The sequence below is a fragment of the Drosophila kikkawai genome, chromosome 2R, assembly GCF_030179895.1.
Source record: "Drosophila kikkawai strain 14028-0561.14 chromosome 2R, DkikHiC1v2, whole genome shotgun sequence".
Lineage (NCBI taxonomy): Eukaryota > Metazoa > Arthropoda > Insecta > Diptera > Drosophilidae > Drosophila > Drosophila kikkawai.
In genome coordinates this window covers 14,075,950-14,101,293 of record NC_091729.1, presented here as the reverse complement: position 1 = coordinate 14,101,293, position 25,344 = coordinate 14,075,950, and the positions used below count along the sequence as shown (strand labels likewise).

At 40.2% G+C, this 25,344-nt stretch overlaps 1 protein-coding gene across 8 annotated transcripts in view; it reads right to left on the bottom strand.

The window, feature by feature from the left end:
- The window catches only part of hppy (MAP4K3-like protein hppy), a 53,996-nt gene that overhangs the window by 14,000 nt on the left and 14,652 nt on the right, over positions 1 to 25,344 (bottom strand). For all 8 annotated transcript variants that reach the window (XM_041776786.2, XM_017177904.3, XM_017177907.3 and 5 more), the window contains exon 3: positions 1,979 to 2,399. In XM_041776786.2, coding sequence (XP_041632720.1) covers positions 1,979 to 2,399 — 421 coding nt within the window. The remainder of the gene's footprint in view (positions 1 to 1,978; positions 2,400 to 25,344) is intronic.

Sequence of the window (25,344 nt, the reverse complement as noted above, 5' to 3'; positions counted from 1 at the left end):
GCGACTCTCTGAAGGACAAAAGCAGGCATTAAAAATTAAACTGCTCGAGCAGGAATAGGATAAATCCAATTTGGCGTAAATGAAATCAAATCAGATGCCGGTTTTTATGTGCCCCCGCTCTCAAAATGTCATGAACTTTGACTTGACGTGGACTTGACTTGGCTTAGATTTTATTAGCGACAGGACATCCTGGGTTTTATCCTTTCTTTTCAGAGAATAAAGACTCAGCAGAGAGCCAGCAGCTGTCATAACTTAATTAGCTGGCGAGTGTCAAAGGCGCTCGATGAAGGGTTGCTAGAATTTTAATTAAGTGCCAGGGCAAAGCATTTGAAATAATTAATTGTGAGCCGTGGACAGGACTTAAACTGATGGCCTTCGTAACCGCAAAATCTCATTTTGTAAAGTCTTGGAACTATGGCAAGACTTTTGTGGAACAAAAAACGAGATACTGTTGGCTCATGCAAATCATCGTCGCTTCGTCTGCTCGTCGCTAGATTGCAAGTTGTCATGACACAACCTTCCCTCTTATATATAATATTCTTTTTTTTGCAGCACATGGCCTGTGACTGATAAGTTGCTATTTACATTTAAATTGCGTATACCACACGTGGGCCCCAGCTTAAGGGGGTAAAGAAAACAGAGTTTAAAGCAGGGAAATACAGGAGAAAAATATTTAAATATACAAGAAATCAGGTAAGACTTTAAAAAGGGATAAAGAAAGCTACGTTTAAAGCAGGAAAAAGCGAAAGTAAAATATTGTAAAATAACAGAAATTTGAATTCAACTAAATTTATTTGAAATTAAATATTACAAGTTTTAAAATTGCTTATAAAATTATACAAAGTCTTTATATATTTTTCCCCAACTGTTTTTCTCTCTCTTTGAGCTAGAAAATTCCTTGGCTGAGATTGCAAAAGCAGCTTAGCGTTGCAGCAAAGCTTGAGAAAAATTACAAAAAAACTGAAATCTATTAGTGGCCACAAAAAATAAGCAGCTGAAGTGGAAGGAGCACAAGTAAGCAAAGAAGTAAGAGGAAGCCTGTTTCTGCCCACAAAAGAAGTAGCCAACAAACTAAGACGAAGCCAAAGACGACTTCTCCTCCTTGAATTGGGACATTTTTCAAAAATTATTTGCTTTTGTGCTACACAGTTTTCTACAACAAAGGACTGAAGGCAGAACTCCCTAACTCCCCGTACTCCATTCCCAGCAGGCTGGGGCAAACAAAGAACCGTCAGGTCGGGACCACCTGCTGGTTTTGGATACTTATGTCCAGTTAGAAGAAGTCCTTCTGCATTTGAAATATTCCGTAAATTGAATTGTTCCCTCTGGAGGAGCATGGCCATAGCATTTTGATTGTATCTGAGGAAGGCATTATAATGCTACTCCTAATTGAATTGCATTCAATTGGAGACTCCATTCAGGGAAGAACCACTCGGACGTATACTTGATTTTCCGCCTGCCCCACTCTCCTTCCTGGTGCGTGTTATTTGTGTGTATTATTTTTTGTGCTCTGTCATTTCTGACAGCTGTTTAGAAGCGTTAAACGCAATTGTTGCTCCTGTCAGGACACTCGGCACTCGTTTTTCTGCCTTGATACTTTGCTTTTGTGCACACAAAAACAGGATCTCATAATGATAAACACTTTGTGTGACAGCAGTCAGCAGGCCGAGGCTCTATCTCCGCCCCCACTCGAACTCTCGACTGTGAGTGACTTCCTCGTGGGCGAGTGTCCTTGATGCAAAACGATTTCGCAGTTTTTCTACGGGAAAATGATTGCTGAGCCAGCAGTTTTCCCAGGGACAGGCTGACGTGGAAAATCGATCGATCTGTTTAATCTGCATAAAACCACTAGGGACGATGAGTCTTTGAATTTATTTTTGCAGGAGAGATAATAGGTTTTCCAACCAAGAACTTCTTCTAAAACTATTTCTTTTCCTTTAAAATTAATCTTTAAAATTGAATTAAACCTTAAACTCACCTATGAAGCTCTTCCTTTTATTAATTGTAGCTGTTATTTGCGCAGACACCCCAAAGTCCGCCAGCTTGACATCGCCATACTCCGTGAGAAGGATATTTGCACCCTTGATGTCCCTGTGCATCTTGCCCATGGAGTGCAGATACTCTAAACCCTTGAGCGTCTCTCGGCACATGTAGGCTATCTGGACTTCGGTGAGGGGTCCTGTGACCTGGTAGATATCCTGCAGACTGCCACCGCCACAGAACTCCATGCAGATCCATAGCTTGTCCCGGCGCAGGTACGATCCATAGTAGGCAATGATGTTGGGGTGACGGCAATCCCGCATCATGATGATCTCCTGCTGGATGATCTGTATATCGTCGGAGGGTTCCAGCTTGATGACCTTGATGGCGGCTAGCTCATTGCTCTGTATCCGTTTCGCCTGTAAAAAAAGAATAGAGAAAAAGACTAAAGTCAATATGCAAGTAAAATGGGAAAAATATAAGGTTAAGGGTGGGATTTTTCATTGGCTGCACACCTGCAGCAGCAGCAGCATCTGGGGCACCTGCCTCTCCTCCCCCTCCTTGTGTTCATCTTCGCTCATGCAAATATTCCAGCTCGTTTTCAATAAATTTTTAGCGAGCAAGCAGCGCTCTCTTGCATATAAAAATGCATTGTAACCACTTCACAATTTACCATCCCTTCCTATAGTCTTTCTCCCACCTCCTCCCCAGTGTATTTGCATAGAACAATAAGGAAAGGGGGTGAGTGGGAGAAGCCCATAACCCACTACCATTCCCCCAATCAGCAAATCCGTATCATCGTCGACGTCATCAAGCGGAAACCTGCGAATGCCTGCGAGGAATATTAAAAGGCTGCCAGGCAGAATGCCAACTGAAAATCGGTTTCAATTCAAACTGAATAATGAATAATTATGCCTGAAATAAGTGGGTGTAAGAGAATATGTTAGAAAAATAGAAGGGATTTTTAGAGGAGTTTAGTCTAGGATTTAAAATTTCTATTTTTATTACTATATCCTTTACTTAACTCTAAATCAAAAGCTTAGTTTTCTGCAACAAACTAATTTCTATATCCCAAATAATTTATAACCTTAAGATTTGTTGATAAAAACTGTCCATAAATAACTTGAAAACTAAATAACTAACAGAGAAAGAGAGACTGCAATTATTTTCCATAAATCCGCTCCGCTTGATTTGATAAATTTTCATTTTAAAACCATGAAAAATTTATACTGGCTAAAATAAAAAAATAAAAACTTAACGAATCTGTGAAAAAGGCAACTATTTTTGGGTTTAATTAAGATAACAACAAATAAATAAACAAGGTAAATGTATGAAATGGATGGGAAAAAGAGTTTAGATTAAAAACTTTTTAGTTAATTGAGTTTAACTCAATTTAACTCCTTGAAATTATTGAACCTCCTGACAAAAGTCACCTCTTCAATTACACATAATTATGAATGACCATTTGACCTTTGGGCGGGTGGTACAGCACCCTTTCCCCCTTTGTAGTAGCCATTTTACCTGATCATTAAAGCCCGACGAAATGTAATTTGGCCAGGAAGTTGCCGCTGTGACCAGTGAGTGTGGATGCCCATTTAAGAGCCTGGGCTTTACGCTTCAGAGCTCGCTGCAATAATTTCGCCACGGTTCGTTTGTATTTGAGCCAAGCGAAGCGTGGGGGGTTGGGGGGTGGAATCCTTCATGGACCACACACAGACACAGAGCCCTGTGACAACAATGCATGTGTGTGTGCATGGTATCCACTTTCAGGCAGGCTCTTCTTCTCCCTGCGTCTTCACCTGACTCTCCTCGCCGCTCTTCTGTTATCCTTTATCCTTGACGGGGGCGTAGAGGCAGACGTGTACATGATTCCACCATTTATCCCTGCGTCGTGTACTCGTATCGCCCACGCCAGAAGCCGAGACTCTTCTGCGCTCTTATTTTTATTTTCGTTGCATTTATTATTCAATGCGGTAGTTGCTGGGCCGGATTGGGCTCCTGCGCAGGAGGAGAATACCTCGCCTTGTTTGTCTTGTGTGTAAGAGTGTGGGTATGTTGTTTTTTTCAGCAATGATATCTTGCTCGACTTAATGAAGATAAAGCGATTTTTATTGCAATGCAGCTTCAATCGAGTTTAGGTTGTTTTTGTTTTTCTGGCATTTTTTTTTAGCTGATTGTTCGTGTTCGTCCTGGCTGTTCTGCCTGAATTTTCCTGCCTTTTTTCCATCCTGCATTGTTGCATTTTTTATGTTTTTATTGCAATCTCTGGGCTGGCATCCAAAATTGTTTGCCATACTTTTACAGCAGGCGGCCTCCTGCTATCCTACTCTCCTTGTCTGTTGCTATCTCTATTTCTGGCTTTTGTTTTTTTGTCCCTCTCTGTCTTAGCCCTGTTCCGGATGACAGGCGGCCATCGTCGGCTTTTCTTGTTACTCATCTTGTTTATGGTAAATAAATTATGCGTGATTTTTAGACAAGTTCCCTGCGGCTGACTGGGGAGCAAAGATGAAAATGAAATGTGTTGAGGCAGCATCCCTCCCACATTACTCCCCGCTTTTCCTGGCCCCCAAAATCCACCGCCCTCTCAGCTGTGGTAAGCATAAAAAGCTGCTGATATGCACAAGCCAAAATAGACAAGGAGCCGGGAGTCAGAGCTTCTGCTTCGATGGCTGGAAAGGAAGCGAGCGCAGCACATCCTGCTGCTGCCATCGCAACAACTATCCCCGGCTGCCATCCTGCAGCCATCTCAGAGATATGCAGCATCAACAAATTTATAATGAGCTGTGCGGAGGAGGCTCGGAGGTTTCATCTCCTCCTCCGCCACAACGTTTTCCAACTGCAAAAGTCCCGGGCAAAAGAAACTTTTAATGACTTCTTTTGGGTTCAATTACAGGAGTCACTCCGGCGATTGATTCCTGCCGCACTTCCACTCTTCCGCCACGTATTTATTTTAATTAAAATTGCATTAAATCATTGTCTGTGAAGGCCATTAAGCAGTTGCCTCGCCGGCTTTGGTATTTATGGTGAAAAATGCAACGCCAAGGGGGCTGTAATGTATGCTATACTTTTCACGCCACCCGAGAAGCTAGCAATCAATGGCCATCATCGGCAGGGAGGTGAAAGGTGGGGTTTTGGGGCTTTGGGGTTGACTACGCCGTTTCCTGTGTGTGTCCGGCATGTAATCGTTACAATTTCCGACATATGCTCATATGCATGAGCAGGCCAAGCGGACCCAGAGAGCAGAATATCCTTCCCTTGCCCAGCACTTGCTCCACCTTCTTCTCCTCTTACTTTGGCTTTCAACCTTCCTGTGGCGGAAAAAAGGGGTTTTACTTCTCCTGCGTTTTCCTCCATTCCTCTCTGTCTGTCCTACTTTTCACATTATGCCTGTAATGGATATTACGCGTTAAGCTCGAATTTTCATTCCTGCATTGTTTGCTAATTGCATGGACTGTAAAAAAGTTTACATGGATATATGTACTATATGGTATATGGTTTGGTGAATAACCATTCACCAACTGCGGGGAATTTGTTTTAAAATGGAACAAAAAGTAAATTTCATGTAGAAAATAAATAAAATAACACCTGAGATTGAAGTTTCAATAGATTGCTCTTTGGGTATCCAATTAAAAGCAGAAATGATGAGTGATTTATAAAAGAAAATAAAATAAATTATCCTGTAAAATGCTTTAAAATTACTTTTACCCAACAAACAATCATAAATATCTTGTATAAACTCTCCAAAGGATTATTATTACCATCTCTAGAACCCAAATAATACCACAATATATCCTCTACTATATAAATTATATACCCAAACCAATTTAATAAACTTTTTGTTGACCCAACCATCTATGAAATGTGGACTCATTGAAAACTGGACACGCAGCGGGCTTAATTTCATTGCCGGGGCTTCAATGGGAAATTCATTTAGCAGTCCAAAAATGAAAAGAGCTTAAAATTGTTTCGGCTTAAAAATGGCAGTGCTTCCGCCTGCTATTGCCCTTCGAACTCACCTCATTTGTTTTGCATTTGATGGAAATAATTTATGATTTTAAAAAGGTCGCGCTGACAACGGAAACTTAATTCAATTTGCCGAGACATTTAAATGCATTTATGCTTTTTGCTCACGTTCAGGTTCTCGCGTACAATTGAAATTGAATTACGTTATTGATCGGGCATTTACTCAAATATATATTCCCCACTTGATGTCGGCCACTTGATGAGGGACTTCTCTTTCCGATAACTCATATATTGTATGTATATATATTGGCCACTCGAGTTTATCGATGAGCTCGCAATTTCCCGGCAATTTTCACGCAATGCCAAAAAAAAAATATTGAATATAGTCAGAAGAGGGAAGAGGCAAAAATTCTCAAGTGCCAGACAACCAATCTCAACTGGGGTCTGGGTCACTGCCAAGAGACAATGCCGCCTCACGAGCATTCTCATCTTGTTATTACGCTTTTCTTCTTATTTTTTATTGCACTCCAAGGGCGGGAAATTGAGAATATTTGTCACTGGGGGCGAGACAAAGGGCTAATGGTCCATGGACTGGCCAAAAAATATGCGGCAATCAATCAATCAAAATGCCTAATCGATATATATACGGATGAGCCTCCGCAAATTTGTGGGTGTTAAATGAATTTCAGGTTTACACGGTGAGAAAAAAAATTAGTAAAATATTTTTTTGCAACTTTGTTTTATTGGGAAATTGGGAAATTGTGGAATTAAATGACAAATAAATATCTAGAATATTAAATCTATAATTATGTGCGTCTGGAAACCTCTAGAGAACCCTAATACTATTTTGCAAAATTAAAATGAATTGTAAAATTTTGTTTAGAAATACTTATCTTAAAATTTAATGCCTTATAAATATTATAATCTATAAAAAAAAGGCATTCAACACCCATTATTTGTTTTTATAATCTCAAAAGAGCTTTTAGTATCATTTCAAACAATTTCTATTTATTTTTCCAGCACAATATTTTTGATATCTGTAAATCTTCACATTTATTGAAAATACACATTCCAAATAACCCCAGGGAAATGGCTATAATTTGGTTAATTTTTCACATATTAAATTCGTTATGTGCATTGGTGAATCCCAGAGTTTCGCACTCTCTTTGTTCAAGGGGGATGGGGACTATCCCAACTGATTCAACATTGCGAGAGCAATAAAGATAAAAATTGTGCAATATTTCCATTCAGCGCAGAAATTCAGTGTTTGTCGGTGGTGCCACGCCCACTCCCTACGCCCACGCCAAATATAGAACGGCATTTTGTGCTCATTTTTTTTTTTTGTTGTTGCTTCTTTTGGCTGCGTGAATCTTTACGGCTGCTTACTGTTTCTGTGTGTTTCCCAGAGTTTGCACCACATGTACGAGTATTTTCCGCCGCAAATATTTGCCATTTTTCGCTGTCGGTTTTGTCGGTTAATGCGGGCATTATGTCAGCTTTCCAAATTGTTTATTCGCGCATTTGGAATGTGTGTTTCTCCACGGAAAGCACACATGCAACGAACTTTGAACTCGCAAGTGCAACTGCAAAATGCCTTTTTTCAGTTTAATTAGCAGATAATCCACATTCGGACTTGTGTTTAGCTTTTCATTTTTCGGTAAAATATGTGAATTGTTATCGCTGACACTCAATAAACAGTTTTAAAAGTGGGAAATTAAAAGAAAATATGCTGGGGGAAAAGCTTCCTGCCTGCTGCCATGAGATAATATTAATAATGAGCGTACACTTGAACGCGGCGCCAGATAAACGAGTTAAAATATAACGCCAGACTTAACAGAGGGCGGGAAAAGGCAAATGGAAGGTGCAGCCTGCCCGCAGACAGACAACAAAGATTTAATAAAAAAAAAATTAAATTAAAACAAGAAAGGAACCTAACTTCGGCACGCCGAAGTTTGTATACCCTTGCAGATTGGTTTCGATGTTTATATTATAGATTTAAATGCTGAAAACACTCACAAAACAGAGTTTCATTACATTTTCCCCATACTTATTATGTTTACAGTTTGACAGTTACAGTTTTACATTCCCAGTTTTACATTTTCTCTACATCTACCGATCGGTTTATATGGCAGCTATATGATATAGTTGTCCGATTTTTATGAAATTTATACCATAATTCTAGAATAATAAAAAAAGATTATATCTCAGAGTAGATAAACACGTTGAAAAACAACGAAACTATAATTTTTTTTCCTATTTATTTCTCGACCGTTCCTATGGTAGCTATATCATATAGTCGTCCGATTTTGATAAAATTTTTACCAAAATTCTGAAATAATATAGAATGGCCATATCTAAAAAATGGTGCAAAAATGTTGAAAAACAGCAAAGTTATAAATTTTTTTCTAGAAATATATCGAACATTTGTATGGCAGCTATATGATATAGTCGTCCGATCCGGCCCGTTCCGACATATATAGCAGTGAGAGCATATAGAAGACTATATGCAAAGTTTCATTCAGATAGCTTTAAAACTGAGGGACTAGTTTGCGTAGAAACGGACAGACGGACGGACGGACGGACGGACGGACGGACAGACGGACAGACGGACAGACGGACAGACGGACAGACGGACAGACGGACAGACGGACATGGCTAGATCGACTCGGCTGTTGATACTGATCAAGAATATATATACTTTATAGGGTCGGAAAGGTCTCCTTCACTGCGTTGCAAACTTCTGACTGAAATTATAATACCCTGCAAGGGTATAAAAAAGAGAACAAGGAACAAAGCTGCCACAGGGAAATGAGAGAAATGTCCAGTCAACCCTTTTGCGGCCGCGAGGACTTTGAACCCTTTTTGGCGGGGTCATTAACAAGGGGGGTAACCCCCTTTAGCCCCTTTATCACTCTCTAGCATTAATATCTCTTTGCTGCCACGTGACTGGCGTCGTCGCATCGCGTTATTAGATCCATTATTGTTCATGATTTGCATGTGAGCAAGCGAGGAAAATTGTGGAAAATGGCGAAGCCAACGAGGCAGACACAGCTGCCATTTTTATTTTCCACTTAACAGCTTAGAAACAGAGAGAGAAAAATATGTATATGCATATATATTTCTTCTATGATTGATGGTTATTAATGAGTTTTGATTAAACAGCAGCAGTGACACACAGGAAAGGTATTAATCACTCTTTGTTGCCACTTTCCAATTTCGATTAAATTAAGTGAAAAAGGTAACTAATAAAACATTAATAAGGTGGAAATTAAAAGAGGGATAAACAAAAGAGCCAAATGTGTCAGCTGGGAAACAAATTTATTAAGCTATTAATTTATTTTAATAATTAATTGATTTAATTATTACTTGGAAAAGGGTTTTTCATATACTAAATCAAGGCAAGTTGATATAATTCTATAGTCTGTACATAATTTTATTTATTTTCTTGTGAAAACTATATTTATTTAATAAGAAAACAGCATAACTTATCAATAACATTATTTATTAACTACTTAACTCCATAAATATATCAAACAAATATTCATAAATGAATTTTCTGCTATAATAAAAGCATCTTTCTAATTTAAATCGTTTGCTATCGCTCATTCACCTTTCCCCAGAGCGTTTTTGCCTTTCATAGATATCTCCATTTAAGCCCCAAAAAGCAGGCTTAGCCTTATATTGTGTGCATATATATGCACATATTTCTGAATATCTGAATTTCCAAGCTCAGAGCCAGAATTCTCTGTGCAGACATTGCCTCTCACGTAGTAGCCACAATTTAGATTTTAATGGCGAAAATGGCTTTTCGCTGCAAAACGGAATGTTGTAGCACTCGGACTCGGACAAGAGTTTTCCATTCACTCGCATGCGAGTCCTTCGAAGCGTTGTCCTGGTCAGTGGTACCCTACCAACCCACCTCCCTACCCCCTTTGCAACTCCGCCCATGGCGATGTGCTCCAGTTTAGAGCGTCTCTTGATTAACCGTTGCCCAGTTATTAATGGCTTTCACAGTCGCCATCTCTTTGGCTCGTTCACAGTGTGTTTTGTGTTTATGTGTCACACATGGCATCCATATCTGCGTCCCCCCATCCCCCCCCTTTCCGGTACGTCCATGCAAAGCCAGCGCCAGTTCAAACAAGCTTTGGTTGCTTAAAACTCTTCAACGCCACCGCAAGCTTAGTGGCACTGAGAGAAAATTGTAGTTAAAGTTTTTAAATTGGAAATAAATAAAACTTTTCCTTCAAAAGATATTTCTCTTTCAAATCTTAAAGTCTAGTTTCTGAATTTTAACTTTAAATCACCTGAATGTTTTTTCTTCCTGTGTAGCTACTTTGTATCTCCACCAATTCACCCGCAACCCACTCCACGAACTCTGTCTAAGTTTGTGCTATTTGCTTTTAATTTCCAGCGTTTTCTGCACATCATTCTCGTTCATTCTCGGCGACAAGCTGAGCCACCGTGCCACCACCATTCCACACTGCACATTGGAGCATCTGTCGTGGGCGTCGTCGCCTCTCATTCGCTTGTATATTAGGGTCAGCGGCTACAACGCTTTTGCCTCACGCCGGTCAACAGGTTCAAAATTAGCGCTTTAATTTCATTTCGAGAGCTCTGCTCATAAATTTCAATAAGTGCTCGCCGAAAGCTTGGGCTTTCAATTAGAAGAGCCATGAGTGGGCAATATATATACATATATAAAGAGGGAGAGAGAGAGAGAAAACCCATCTTTCACTTGGCCAGAAAATGCTAATTGAAAATACAATATCATTTAAATTTAAATTAGTTCTCGAACGAGGTCGAAACTGGGCACGGAATTTGTTAATGCCTTTTTCCGGGTGAAGGTCAAAAAAGGCGGTGAAGCATCATCATCATCATCATCATTATCTTTAACGCTGTGTATCTATTGCACTTGTCATAACACAGGCAAATCACGTATACGCCACGTATATGTAGGAGGAAACCTTTTTGCCTTTTTACGCCCACTTGCACCTGCCGTTAGTTATCAGAGTAAAAGTTTATCATTGCCACCAAAAACTCCACCTACAGATCCTCATCCAGTAGCTTCTCCTGGGGGCCACAAAATTTTTAACGAACTGGTTTATGCATGAGCTACTTTAGTCCGCCCGACATTATGCATTGACAACATGGGGGCGTGGCTGTTAAAAGGAAGGCGGCAACAGCCTTCACCCACATAAATGGCTGTACACAGAGAGGAAATGGTAGTCAAGTGGGGAATTTAATTAGCTAGAAAGAGCCTTTATTTGTAAAATAACAAGAAAGCTTCAGCACTCTTTGATATTTAAAATATTTTTGTTTAAAAAATAAATCAATAAATAAATAAGTTGCTGTACCCTTTTCTTTATCCTTTTGGTCATTATAAATTAGTTATTTTAATAATAAATACCTGGACTAAAGGCTTATAGCAAAAAGGGTTGCCTGCAAATATGTTTTTCCAGGCCATTCGAGTGTTTATGTTTGTGTTGGCTTTTTTCTGGCTTCTCCCTCAAGGATGTTTATGTTTTCTTTGACTATTTTCTTAGGGTCTGCTCACTCACTTCTTAACCCTTCAACCCCTTTGCTGTGCATAAATGCATGAGCTTTGGTTGGGGGTCTGACTTTAGCGCAAAACCCTTAACCTGCACCTCATTAAGTCAGTAGTCGTGGGCCAAAGTTCTAGCACATTTTGCATTCAGCTAAACTAATTTGCTTTGGTCGAGTGCCAGGCCAACCCCCACCCTAGTGTGACACCTCAAGCACACACATAACACACACACACACAGCCAGGAAACTTTCCAGGTGACAGAAGACACAAGACACAAGACTTGAAGACACCTCCTCCTTAAGAGGACGATAGTTAAAACAGATTCAAGTGGCTCAGCTTTGTTGCATGAATTAAAGTTTGTCCAACGCCCCACCATTTGCAAAGTGCTGCCGGCTTTTAGGCGTCGACCCGCCGGATGTCCGCTTCTATAGCGCCTTCGTGTTGCGACTGAGAATTAAGTGAGTTTTCAGGGAGAGAGGGGAAAGTCAGGGAAATCCAACGCATAAAAACACTCTTTTTTTATTATACTTTCCTGAGAGAGAATGGGCGGCAGCAGAGATCTCGACCAGCGCTGCCTGGCTTTACGAGCAGCTGGTTTCGATGGTACAACGTGGCGTATGATTCATTTTTGCATGTGCTTTGATTTGTGTGAAGGGAAAAAATGGGTGGGTGCAGGGGGTGGCGACTACAAATTTGGCTTTTAGCGCCAAACATTTTGTTGCCGGGCCATAAAAAAAAATACATCGTGCACGCTGGCTGGCTGCTGCCTGATGCCCGTATTTAAACGAGAAAAATGGATGATTAGCTGTGAGAAAATTCATTTGGCCATAAAAAAGGCGTTCAGTGAACTCGCTAGAGGGAAAAATACCTAGAAAAACGAGCATAGGTGAGATATTTTTTGCATAAATCTCACCTGAGATAGCTTTTGTGGAAAGTAACTCAAGTTATTTATGCATTTTGCCTTTAAAATTGTGAATGAATAACGAGGTTTTTATAATTATTTATTATTTATCAATAAAAAGAGTTGTAAAGGCAATGATTTTATAGATTTTAAATACTTCTTGATGTTTATTTTAATTTAAAAGTTTATAATGTTAAAGGTTCCTACAAGAAAAGGGTTTTTAGCTTCATTTTTTCTATTGACGAAACTAGTTTTACGACTTGTTGCAAGTTTTTCTGGCCTTTTTTGTTAAATAAAATGTTATATTCTTTAGAAAACTAATTTATCACAAAAATAATTGAATATTTAATTGTAAAACCCCTTTAATATCATTTACAAACAACATGTATATCCTTGCTTAGTAGAAATCTAAACCGAATTATATTTCCTTACCTCCATCACACACAATATCCTTATTCTTGGCAAAATCTTGGCTATATCCTCTCTCTCCCCTCATATCCCTTGCCGGAAGCTTTCTGGGCCATTTGCCAGCGTCCAGCTTCAATTAGACGGCAAATTAGACTAAGCCAGGCAAGGGACAAATGAAATTGCTGAAGCCAAATCCTGGCCACGCACGCAACAATCCAACAGGCCCCAGGATATAGGCGAGGATTAGGGCCAGGACTTGGACTTGGACTGAAACCGATGCCAATGCCAAGAAATGTGCGTGGGAAAAGGGAATAAAGAGAGAGAGAGAGAAAGAGAGATCCCCAGAAGGTGAGTTTGCTTTTTTTTTTTTGGGCAAATGCAAGGTTTAGGCCGTGACAGGCATATGGCCAAGGCGCCCGGTCACGATCCCGCAGGATAATCATGTAAATTAAATTATACTTTTCCCATGCATATTAAACTACAAATCGCACGGGGATTACGCTCTTCTTGCTTACCTCTCAAGGCAGCAGGTCGACGACTCTTGCCCGCCGCCGCCGTCACCGTCACTTTAATGAAAATATTCGTGAGCATGGGGGCTTTTCTCGGGGGTTTTCCTCGTCCTCTCCATCCTTCTCTTAACCCCTCAACCCCTGAAACATCTTAGCCCCTCGGCAGCTCTGGCTTTTGTCATGATGTTGATGGAATTAAAATAATTTCTCTTGGCAATTTTCTTGGCTTGCCTTTGCTCTCGTTTGCTACCTTTTCACCTTAAGTGTAGCTTTTCTTGCCTGTCTGCTGTCACACCTGAGTGTGTGTGTGTGTGTGTCTAAGCTTAACCCTCTCCACTTAACCCCTCTGTGCTGTCGTTTGTTTAACCCCAACTACTAGCAACTATCAGCTGCGATTGAGCGATACGACATGCTGATGATGTTGTGACTAGGAATTCGTGGTAGTGCATTGTGCTGTGCCCCTTTTAGGTGCACTGAGAACAAAAATGGTAGCGCAAACTATTTAATTTAAATATATTTAAAGGCACTTAAAGCAAAATAAGACTAACTTATATATTTATTAAAGAAAAAATACAAGTAGCTTGATCTTAAGTGATTTTTAAATCTTAAAACTTCAACTCTACGTTTTAAATTTCAAGAATTCAATTCTTTTTTACTTATTTTCCTCAGTGCTTTCGCTTGATTCCCCTGCTAGTAGCAGGCCTGCTAAAAATAACCAGGGAATGGCAACAATAACGTTTAAACGGCAGCGGGAACGTGGCTAAAAGCGGTCCGAGCGATGCGTTTGCGGTCAGCTACAGAAATAGCCGCCAAACTGGCGATTCGGCCAAAGTGAGAGAGAGAGGGTCCCGTCTAAAAGAATTGGGTCAGTGCAGCGACCACAGCCGCTGCGGTTGCATAAACTCCAAACGCAGCAGCAGCAGCACTTGCCCCATCTGCCAGCTCAGAATATCTCACAAATTTATCACCTCCACTTGCATAAATTGATAAGCAATTTCCAGCAGCTGGCTGGAGGAGGAAGCCGAGGCTTCAAATGCAATTGCCGCACGGGAAATACAAAATACGCCATAAATTTCCAGCTAATAAAGCAAAGTGCAAGGGTGTGGGGATCAGGAGCCAACCCCAAACCCAATGAAATATTCATGGATAGGGGCACGAGGCTCCACCACCTGATGACAGTGTGGCGGAAATTTAATTTATTTACCGCCTCTGACCAATGTATCTTGCAGATACACGACAAGTAAGAGTGTGTGTGTCTGGCCTATTACTTATTTTTTTTATTGCCAATTTGTTCGTGTTGTAATCGTCAATCGATTGAGCAACCGACTGACGACGGACAGAGTCACCAATCAATTGCTATAATCATAAATGGCTTATCGGCCGGCGAGCAATGTCTGGCGTTACGAATACGCCGTGTGGGGCAATGTCACAGCGAGTCAGTGAGTGAAAGCCTGTGAACCTTGGCCTCCGCAAAGGGGGTCTCTGGTATGGACCTCTTGCCCATCACAGCATTGCAAATGCCTTCAAGTCTCAAGGATTTCGTGTACTTCTCGGAAAAACCCAAAAAGAGCAACAGCAAATCTCTGCCAAAGTGGAAGCCAAGACATGACACACACAGCGAGTGAGTGAGTGAGTGTTAACGTACACTGGGAGAATTATTTTGGAGAGTTTTCCTTTAAAAAATATATTTTAAAATAAGTACATTTTAAGGAAAATTTTTTAAATGTTTATAAATGTTAATTTTAAATACCAGAAACTACAAAATCCCTATCCCTTTCTACATATTTTTTAGTAAATTAGTTTACAAATAAAAATATATTTTTAGCTTTATATTCACCCCTTTTAATTCCCAGTGTACCTGCTCCTATCACTCCTCGTCCTCGGTGTGTGTGTTTGTCATTCGCCTCAGGCGCAATCAGTTTCAAATTTTGCGTAGTTTACTTTTTACATTTCAAGCTGAAAATTGAACAAGCAGCGAGAGGGGAGGGTAGGGGAGGGGACCCCGCCGGAATTCCCTGAGGGAAAAAACTATCCGGCAGTAATCGATGCTCACAGAGAAAGAGAGAGAGACACTGCGGGAGATGTTTGCCCTGCACTTGCAAATCGAATTTATGGCCAGGGGACTGAAATTGATGTGCTTCAAGGAACCCAGGGATTCCAGGGATCTGCAAGGTGGCCGGGAAATAGGGTAAGGATAACGCCATCCGCATTAGCCCAGCGAAAAGCTGCAGCTGCTCCCCCAAACGATGCGACGCGATGCGATGGGTTATCTCCTATATATCGAGTATCCGACATCCCAAACATCCCGACATCCGCATCGATGCCAATTTCGCTCCATCGTTTTTTAAACTTTCGCTAAATTGAATTTTTTATTACGTAAATATTGGAGTAGCTGCTGCGCGTCATTGTGCTCTGTTTCTCTTCCCCTATCCCTATCCTTTCTCGGTGTGTCTCTGTGTTTCCGACATTTGCCTTTTGCTTTGGCTCCTTAGCCATCGCCTCGCCAAGGATTTTCGCACGAACGCCCACGACAAAGTGCTGGCGCCGAAAAGTATGCTATAATATTTAAAGCTCACGCAAGCAACCGAATTCTCCTTGTCTTTGGTTTTTTTTTGTCCTGTCTTGTTTGCAAGGAGTAGGGGATGAGCGAGGGTGCACAAAGGAAAATATAGTGTTTTGTTGGGGAATAAAAAATTAAAAAATATTTTTCTGATATATTTAACAAAAAAAATGCTAAATAAAATATTTTAAAAATTAATTTAAGGCGTTCGAAAGTTGTTTGGTTTCTGTTTTAATGATTTTTTAATTAAAAACGTATTGGGATAATAATTATTATATTAGTAAAGTCCTCAAAAATATCTATAGATTTTATAGGACTAAAAAGAAGTGTATAAAAGAATGCTAGAAAATTTTATTTTTAAAGAAAATAATGTTACTTACTTTTAGACACTTAATATCTATATTTCGGATATTTTGTTTTACATTTCATGTCAACTTCTTAACAAAAAAAAAATTCTTTAAAATATATTGTACATTTTTCATCATTTTATATTAATATTTTCCATATTTGGCAACACATTTTATGTTTTCATTAAAAACAAATACTTTTTCAAAATTATATAAATCTTTAATTTGTAAAGAAATACAATTTCGTTTAATTCCCTTTAACCTAATTATTTATTCAGTTAAATATTACCCCAATTTTTTCCACGTGTAAACTTCCCCATTTTTTTCTGCACATTTTATGTACGATTTTTATGGCTTTCACACAAAAGAAGGCAAGGACGCCTGGCATTTACCGCTGTATTATGAATTATAGAAAAGGATTGCCCAAATAATGTCACAGTCGATAAGTCGACCTTGCCCGCTCGCCCGCCCGCATCTGATGGCAATTCAATTAGCCGCAAGGCTGGAATACCACCAACATTCAGCGGGTTGTGTTTCCCCGCAGGCGAGCTACATTTATTTATTTATAAATATATACGCTTATCTTTGGGGCTGTCTGGCGCAGAGAAAAGGCCTTTGATTTATGGGCTGGCGATTTGTTTCTTTTTCTTTTCGCATTGCGAAACAACAAAGAATGATATGAAAGGGGGAAATATTAAGTTTTCACAGAGAGAGAGAGAGAGAGAGAGAGAGAGGGAGAGCGAGCCTCCAATTAAATGGGAATGCTGCACATCATCATCGTCATGATGGGCATACCCTATAATTATTATCGTTGCCATTGATGACCCCATCGTCATCATCATCTTCATCATCGTTCAATCGATTTTTATGCTGATTATGCTCGCTTCTTATTCCTTGGGATTTTCCAAACAATTGAGCCAATATTCTAATTATTTTCACTTTGCTCCTCGCAGCATCATCAGAAGATTTGGCACACAGAATCAAGCGATAAAACGCGTGCGGAAAATTGTGAAAAGTGGGGGCCTGAGGAGCCTCAAGAGTCTGGAGAGGCTGAAGAGCATGGAAAGCAAGCAGATGAAGGAAAAAAGAAAAAAAAAACTGAAGTGAACAAAGCAAACGGGAGAGAAATTAGTTTGTCGACAAGAGTTGATTGAGATTGAGTTGAATCAAGGGGTTTATGGCCCTTCAAAAATGCCAGCAAAAATTGCAGAAAAAATAGTAGGGATTATATGGGAGATAGACAGACAGACAGACATAATCGTTACTAAACACACTCATACTTAGGTAGGTACTAGTACTCCCTTCATTTCCCGCCTAGATTTTGCAGAAAATTTCTTGCATTTTTCATGTCCCCGGGAAAATAATGAATTTTCACGCTTTCCGCTGTTGTTTCCCCTTGCTGTTTTGGCAACTTTATGTTGTTATTTTTGCAATTTTCACGCGATTCTGTTGTTGGGTGTTGGGCCCCCAGCGTTTGCTCTCAAAAACCACCCAACGCAACCCATCTCGCCCCCATTGTCCGTTTGCAGTTTCCTGCTGACTTTGCCATCGACGCGTCGCTTGTCGCCGGTCGCCGGCGGGGAAATTGCAATTTAATTAAGCTGCTCGGCTGCTCGAAATGGCCAGGCCACCCTTGGAAAAACCCCCCACTTTACCATGCAATTTTCGGGTTCGCAGTTCAAATAATTTGGCTCTCGTCGAATCTGCCGCCTTTGAAGTGCATAATTAAAAGCAGACTCCGGGTCCTGGACTCTGAACTTGTTTCAAAGAACAGATTGGAATAGTTTTCCCCCCAAAATGGGACTTTGATGTTTTCAGCTTACCTGTAAAGATACAAAAAATGAAGATGGAAATTATGATTAGTTTAAGGGAAACTTTTCTAATAAGCTAGTGGAAGGTAAAAAGGATCAAATGTAGCCTTTGAGTAAGGGGTTCCTAATGCCATTAGGGAGCTACAAGATTTCCCTGGATTTCCTTGAATTTCAGAGTATTTTCCCCTACGAATTTCGCGCTGTTCATCAGCTTTCCCCTCGTATTTTTTTTTTTTGCCATCCATCAAAGCCAGCCCTGAACATATCGCCCATCGACCTTTTGCATATTTTTCTCCCAACGACCACGACTTCAATATAAACAAATTTTATTCCATAGGCCCCCTCTTCGTATATATACATACAATATGTGGAGGCACAACCAACTGTTTGTTTACTTGGCGAGCATTTTATTTTCGGAGGAGAGTGTGTGTGAAAAAAAAAAGAAACAAAAAGAAGAAGGGGTAGAGAAATCGAATTGGAAAAAATTCTTGTTCGATTTTTGTTTGTTTCGGAATGGAATTCTGGCATTGCTTGCCATATGTTGAGCCTCACCAAACTGATTGCGAGTTCCATAAATTCCAGTACCATTCAACCATCCATCCATCCTAGGCTTCCGTTTTCCATCGCTGCTCATCATTAGCAAAAAGTTTGTGCCTAGGAACATTATCCTAATCGATGCTCCTGGGAAAGCTTTGCCACTTAAACCACTTAAAAACTTTAAATTGTCTTATCGGCCGATGGCAGAGTCAAGTAACAATAGCAACAGCTTCCAGACAAGCAGCAAAAACTAACCTCAATTTCAATATATGTAAGTTTAAATGATAGGAGAGGGAAGGGGTTGGGAAAGGGAAGGGTTACAACCGCAGAAACTTGTTCACACACATAAGCACGACGTGGGGGATGTCCTGGAGCAACAAATGTGTTCAGAATAATAGTAAAAGGTGTGTGAAAGGGATATTTAATGGGAATTTATATTGGTGTTAAATAAATACTTAACAAAAAAAGAGGTTTTAAGGCATGTTAAACACAAATATAGCCTAGATTTTTCCTCCCTTAGGTAACATTTTTATAAAAAGCTATATAAACTAACTAAAACCTATTTTTAAATATTTTTTAAGAAGTTTTAAGTTTTATACATTTAGCAATTTAAATAGTTATTAAATAAATTCTTTAAAAAACTGTTTTTTTAGGAATGAATACGATGTTTTTTTTTAGATTTTTGCCCCATGAGAAACCATTTTTTTAAAGTAACTATCTAAACCTTATTTTAATATCCATTCTGATCATTATAATTTCCATTTGTAACACAGCTATCCTATCATATTCATGTGTTCCTGCATATCTAGTTGATAAACCATGGGGAAATTAGTACAAATGGCCATGCAAACGAATGAAAATCCTCTAAAAAGAACAAAAAATAAACCAAAATACAAAAATATATATCACAAACAATACTGAACTCGAAAAAAAAACTCAGTTTAAAATGAATGGACAGCTGGAGATTGGACAGCGAAAAACTACGCAAAAATGTCATTTGAAAGTGCCCGCAAAACCATTGTGAAAAGCCAGAGAACTTTCAGGGGGAATACGAGAAGACTAGAATGGAGAATGGTGGGGAATCCCCAGCTCAAACAAAGAACCAATGCCACCGCAAAACAGACAGAAGCTGACTGGCTTTCTCCGCCCATTTCTCTCGCAGTTCGCAAATGATGACAAATCACAGACATACACACACACACACATGTAAATAAACTTATTTTGTGGCGAAATTAGAAAAGCGAGGACTAAAGTGTCGCACTTAATTACATTTGGGAACACACACACACAAAAGCAGAGATGATAAGGCGATGAAAATGCAATGAAAAAGTTGAAAAAGTTAAAGAAAAAGTAACCCTAATACATGTGCAAGGCATCATCTTTCAAGACTGTGCACTATTTGCTAACTGCATTTCTCCAACGTTCAGGCTCTATTGTTCTTGCAGGAGTTCAACGTCCTTGCCATCAATTAGAGAAGGAACAAGTTTCAAGTCTTGCTAGCTCCTAGCTTCACTCCGCTCTGCTTTTACAGAGAGAAAAGGAAACTCATTTCTTATGATAAAATATATTGCCAGAGGTTTGAAATCCCTAAATAATGATATACAATAAATCATTGCATACTTTTAGACTGCTGGTCAGGTGATTTCAAATCACTCGGGCTTTTTTTTACACTGATTAGCACTTGTCAGGCAACTGGAATGTGTTTCGGAATATTATAGCAAGCCGTAAGTTGTTAGCTATGTTATTTTCCTGTGTATTCCTGGCCCATTACCTATTCCCAACTGGCGTTCCCGTGGCTCCTGCCAAGCTGGTGCCTTCATTGTTATTGGCATTTCGGAGCTGGGCTTGCGTGCAAAATTACTTTCCTGGCCAGGACGCGCATTTCCTGTTCCATTTTCTCTGCCGCTTGTCTGCCTCGGCTTCGTTTGCGTTATTAATACAGTTCCGTTCTAACCATTCTAACCCATTTTGTTGTGCCTTCCAAGCCTATCGATTTTGGAATTTGCTTGCTTTTTTAAGCCACCCGCCGGGGCGCCGTAAATTATGCAACGTCCGTGGTAAGCAGCTCGCATGATGTGCTTCGCTTGGCCCACGTTCTAGGCTCTCCCCAGTACCCTGATTTACGACCACCAACTGTCCAGACCGGCAATTAAAACTTACGCTTCCGCCTCGAGGCTTTCGCTTTGATGGGAAATCCCGGGGCAGGATCAGGAGTCGCATCAATCAAATTATACCTTTCGAGTCCGAGGCCAAACTTTGCCGAGCCGATTTTCCCAATTAGCAGAGGATAGCTGAGAGCCAGCAGCCAAGTCGGCCTCTTCAGCCGATTAGGCCAGTCTGAGAGAGACTGTTAAACTGCGCCCCGAAAAAGTTGCAGATTTAATTAAAACGAATTTAAATTTCAATGAAAGCGACTTTTTTTTTTAGTCACGAGAGAGGAAGTTGGTCTAGCAGGCGGCGGCATTCTGGGAAATCAAATCTATTCTGGATTTAATTCATGCATGCAGTAAGTCTGTATTTTCTACAGAGAAAAATATGTTTTCAAAGGGAAATTGAATTTCTTGGAATTGGATTTATTGCAGGAAACTAATAATAAAGTAAATAACAAACTGTCTAGGTTTAAACTATGAAAAAAAAGACTTTGAAAAATATCGAACAAACATTTTACAAACTTTTGCAAGAGATTAACCTCTTAAATACTTTATTATTTCCATTTTATATTAAATTTATGTGTACAACAAAAAGAATTCTTAATCAAGAATAAAATTCCTAGCTCCTTTCTCACTAAATCCTTTCGTAGAATCCTGCAGCAAAGAGGAGGGCTGAGAATGCAAATTCCAATTTTAAGATTTACACCAAAGGAATCTTCAATCAAGAATTAAATTCCTGACTTCAAATGGCGTTTTTTTTTCGCTGGAAAAGTTCTTTTCCTAGAATCAACAGGGAAATTTGTGGCAAATTGTGGAAGAAAAGGGAATCGAAGGAAGGAAAACAAACCCAGTGCCAGAAAGTGAAGCGGAAATTGAGGGGAAAACTGCAAGAGGAGTAAATTAATTTCGGCGGTGAAGGATTTTTCTAGCCATACTCTCTCTACCTCTCTCACTGTGTGTCCTTTTTTTGGCCTTTGTGTGGACATGGTCAGTAAAAGGACTTCGGGGCTGGCCACAAGCTCCTGCTCTTCCTAATTGCCCCAGAAATTGCACGGCGGAAATGGAAAATGAGTCGCAGTAAAGGCAGCCAGGAACGAGGAGCAAGAAACAAGGAGCAGCTGTAATGAGTTCGATGAAAGGATCTCGCAGCGACTTTTTAATTGAACTCTCTCTTTGTTTCTCCCTCTCTATCCCTCTTTTTTTCTTTGTATCCTTACAATTTGTCAACGTTCCTGGCTGTAATTTTCCTTTGCTGCCTTATGCCGGCTTATGCCTTTCGATCATGGTGAGCCTTTTAAACTAATTGAGTTCATCTTTTATTAATTGCCCGGCTCAAAGGAGCAGCCAGTTGGGCTCAGACACGCTTTTCCGGGGCTATGCCTCGTAAATAAACGATTAGCCAAGGGGACACACACACAAAGTTGGACCATCAAAATGTTACAGGGAACTCCCCACGAATCAGACAGCCTCCTGATGAACTTTTGACCCCATCATGAACTCTGTCGAAATGCGGAATTTCAATTTAGTTTTCTACATATTACCATTTACCTTACCCCGCCTACCCACCTGGAACGCACAATTCAATTAGCCAAAACTAATCCGAGTGCCCAGTCAGGTCCACAGCTCCCAGACTCCGTTCTGTTTCCGTTTCATTTTTCCTGTACCTATCATCTATCATCCCTAAGCCAGCTCCAAAAAGTATCAACTTGCCCGCCCGCACACTTAACCAAATTGCATTCCCAGGCCACAATGCACTTGAAAATAATATTTGTAAAATTATAGAGAGAAGTATGTGCAGTGTGGGCTTTAAATTTATAGTTTGTTAATACAACAATATACTAAAATAAATTATAATTAAGACATAACATTAGGATAACGATAAATTTCTTGAAAATAAATCTTTAAAGATACAGAGCTGTTCAAACAAAATCTCGAAAAATTTGTGGAAATATCCATTAACTCTCCTTCACTAAACTCCTCCATTTTATAATACAATTTCCAATTTTTTATAGTGTAAAATATTCACAACTTCTGTCCGATTTCTAGGTCCAAGGTAAGGCAGCAGTGGCAATAAAAAAAAAAAATGCAAAAGAAAAAAAAAAAGACAGCAACATCAAGAGCTGGGCAAAGTTTTTGCTTCGCATGTAAAAGTTTCGCAGCGCAGAGATACAAATACAAATACAAATACTGGGAGGAAGGATGGAATGGGGGATGTTAGAATGGAGCCATCAAAGCTCTCCACTATCCCCATTCCAGAGTTCCGCCTCTCTCTATGCATATTATGTTTTCTCTGCCTGTTTTTCTGTTAGCCTAGTTCCCCCATTTTGTTGTTTTGATTCCGCCGCCCGCCTTGAAAACATTTTCTACAAATTGAATATCATTTGCAGCAGCTGCGAGCTACCGAACCATCTCCCTGCCCCTGGGAAGCAGCCAACCTGGAGAAAATACTTTAATTACTTTTAGTCATCGGGGGACGAGAGCACAGGTCCCCACCACCTGGACCCACCTTGGACCCGTTTAACGCCTTTCGTTTTTGGCAATCAAATTGAAAAGTTCAACTGCAAAAAGGACCAACAGAATTTTCAATGTCCCGCCCACTCCATTCAATTCGATGCTGCTGCTGCTGCCCCTTTGAAAAACGTTGTCGAAATATTAACAAGTTGGGCTCAGATATTCAAGGGGTGTCCTACGCCCCTGCTACTGCTCCTGCTTCTCCTCCTGCTCCTCTGCACTTGACAGGAGACACGTGTAAAAAAGGTAACCCCCTTAAACGATGTGCGAGGAGTAGCTGGTAGGAGGAAGGTATCTCATTTGGGTGCCTCTTGGCCTCTGGCAACATGCACGCAAAAGGGTGAAAGGTCCTTGTCCTTGTCCGTTACAATTTATATGGAAGGATTTCCAGAAAATTTCCGAAATTCACTCTTTACACTAGGAGCGGAGCCTGGCCCCCAAAAACGAACTTTGTCACGCTGAATAAATCCGACCCTTTCACCTCCGAAAAGGTATCCTTTCGCAAATTGCCCAAGGAAGCCGGCAGGAAGAGCCAGGTGATGTGTTGGAAAATGCATTTTCCGAATTGGTTTTAATGCTACGGCAGCCATAAAATATTTACACAGAAAGAAAATGTATTTTACAATTATTTTAAGGAAATAGTTAGCTTTTGTGTGCCTCCTTTCGCCTATTGAATTGTAAAATCTTTACTTATCTGCTATCTTAACAAATTAAATAGGAATTAAAAGATTAAAACAGCTTAAAATCTACACAAAACATGGTTTATTTAAACGTTGTCTGCCTCTTTAATGCTCTTTCATTAGTTTTGTTCTTGTGTCTCTTGAACTGGATTTACTTAATCCTTTCCTCAGTAGATTATCATTAGCCAAATTACTGAAGGCTTTTAATATTATTTCTCTGCCTGCACATAAATAAATAGATGCACAAAATACATTCACATACGTTTAGCATAACAAATTGAATTGATTTCCCCAAGCGGGTTACATAGATGGACTAACAAGTAGAGAGTTCAGAGAGCACAGATACAGTTATATATACAGATGTAGATGCAGATACAAATACAGATACAAATACAGATACATTTACTGTGATTCAGGTGATATGGCTCACAGGAAGGATAATTGAACTAGGCCGGAAGTTGCCTTCAAAGATCCCGGAGTCATCAATAAACCATAATCGGCTTAGCAAACTGGACATGAACACTGATTCACCGGAGGAGGGTTTAAAAGGAGATACAAAGAGTTTTTTTTTCTATACGGACAACGGGGCGTATTAAAGTTGCCGCACTTCAAGGCAAGGCACATTGCGTATACGCCCCATGTGTGTGGCAGAATAAGCGCAATTAAAGCTGGGTTATATAAATGGCAAACGTTGTTTTGTCAACATCATCATCATTACCATCATCATCCTCGTCATCGTCATGAGCGTATGCTAATTTCCGTGTTTGATGCACAAGCTCACTCGCTCCCTAGCTAAAGCGGTGACTCAATGGCTGGAGCGAGTGAATGAGCAAATGAATGAATTTCAAGCACGGTTCCTGCTCTCTCTGGCTTAATATGCCAAGCGATAACATATTTGAGGAGGGTCTGGGTCTAGGGGGCGGCATACGACACACACACACACACACTCCCTGCGAATGCCAATGGCACACTTTCGAGCCCCGTCTGCCGCCAGGCGGCCATGTGTGAATGTGGTTGTGAATGCGCACTCTGCTTGAACTATAAGTATAAGTACTAAGTACCCCCACACAGCCACAGACACTGGGACACAGCCTGGGACAGAGGTAGGGACAGGGACAGGGGTAAAGACAGTGACAGGGGCAAAGATAGGGGCAGATAACATCGAGGCAACCACGCTAATTGTTGTTGCCTTCTTGGTTTTCTGGTGGTTTTCTGCTAGAGGTGTGAGCGTGAGCATGTGCGTGACATGAGTATATCGATTGGGTTGTTTATTATCGAAGTAGCAGTTTATGGTGTTTTTATAGCTCAGTATCCATGGGTTACCAAGGTGTTATAGCATTGTGACAACAGGGGAAAGTATTTTTGAAGCCCCAAAAGATTTTGTATTTTGTACTAATGAACTTGGAATGACAGAAAAGATCGCTTTATCGATACTAAATCGA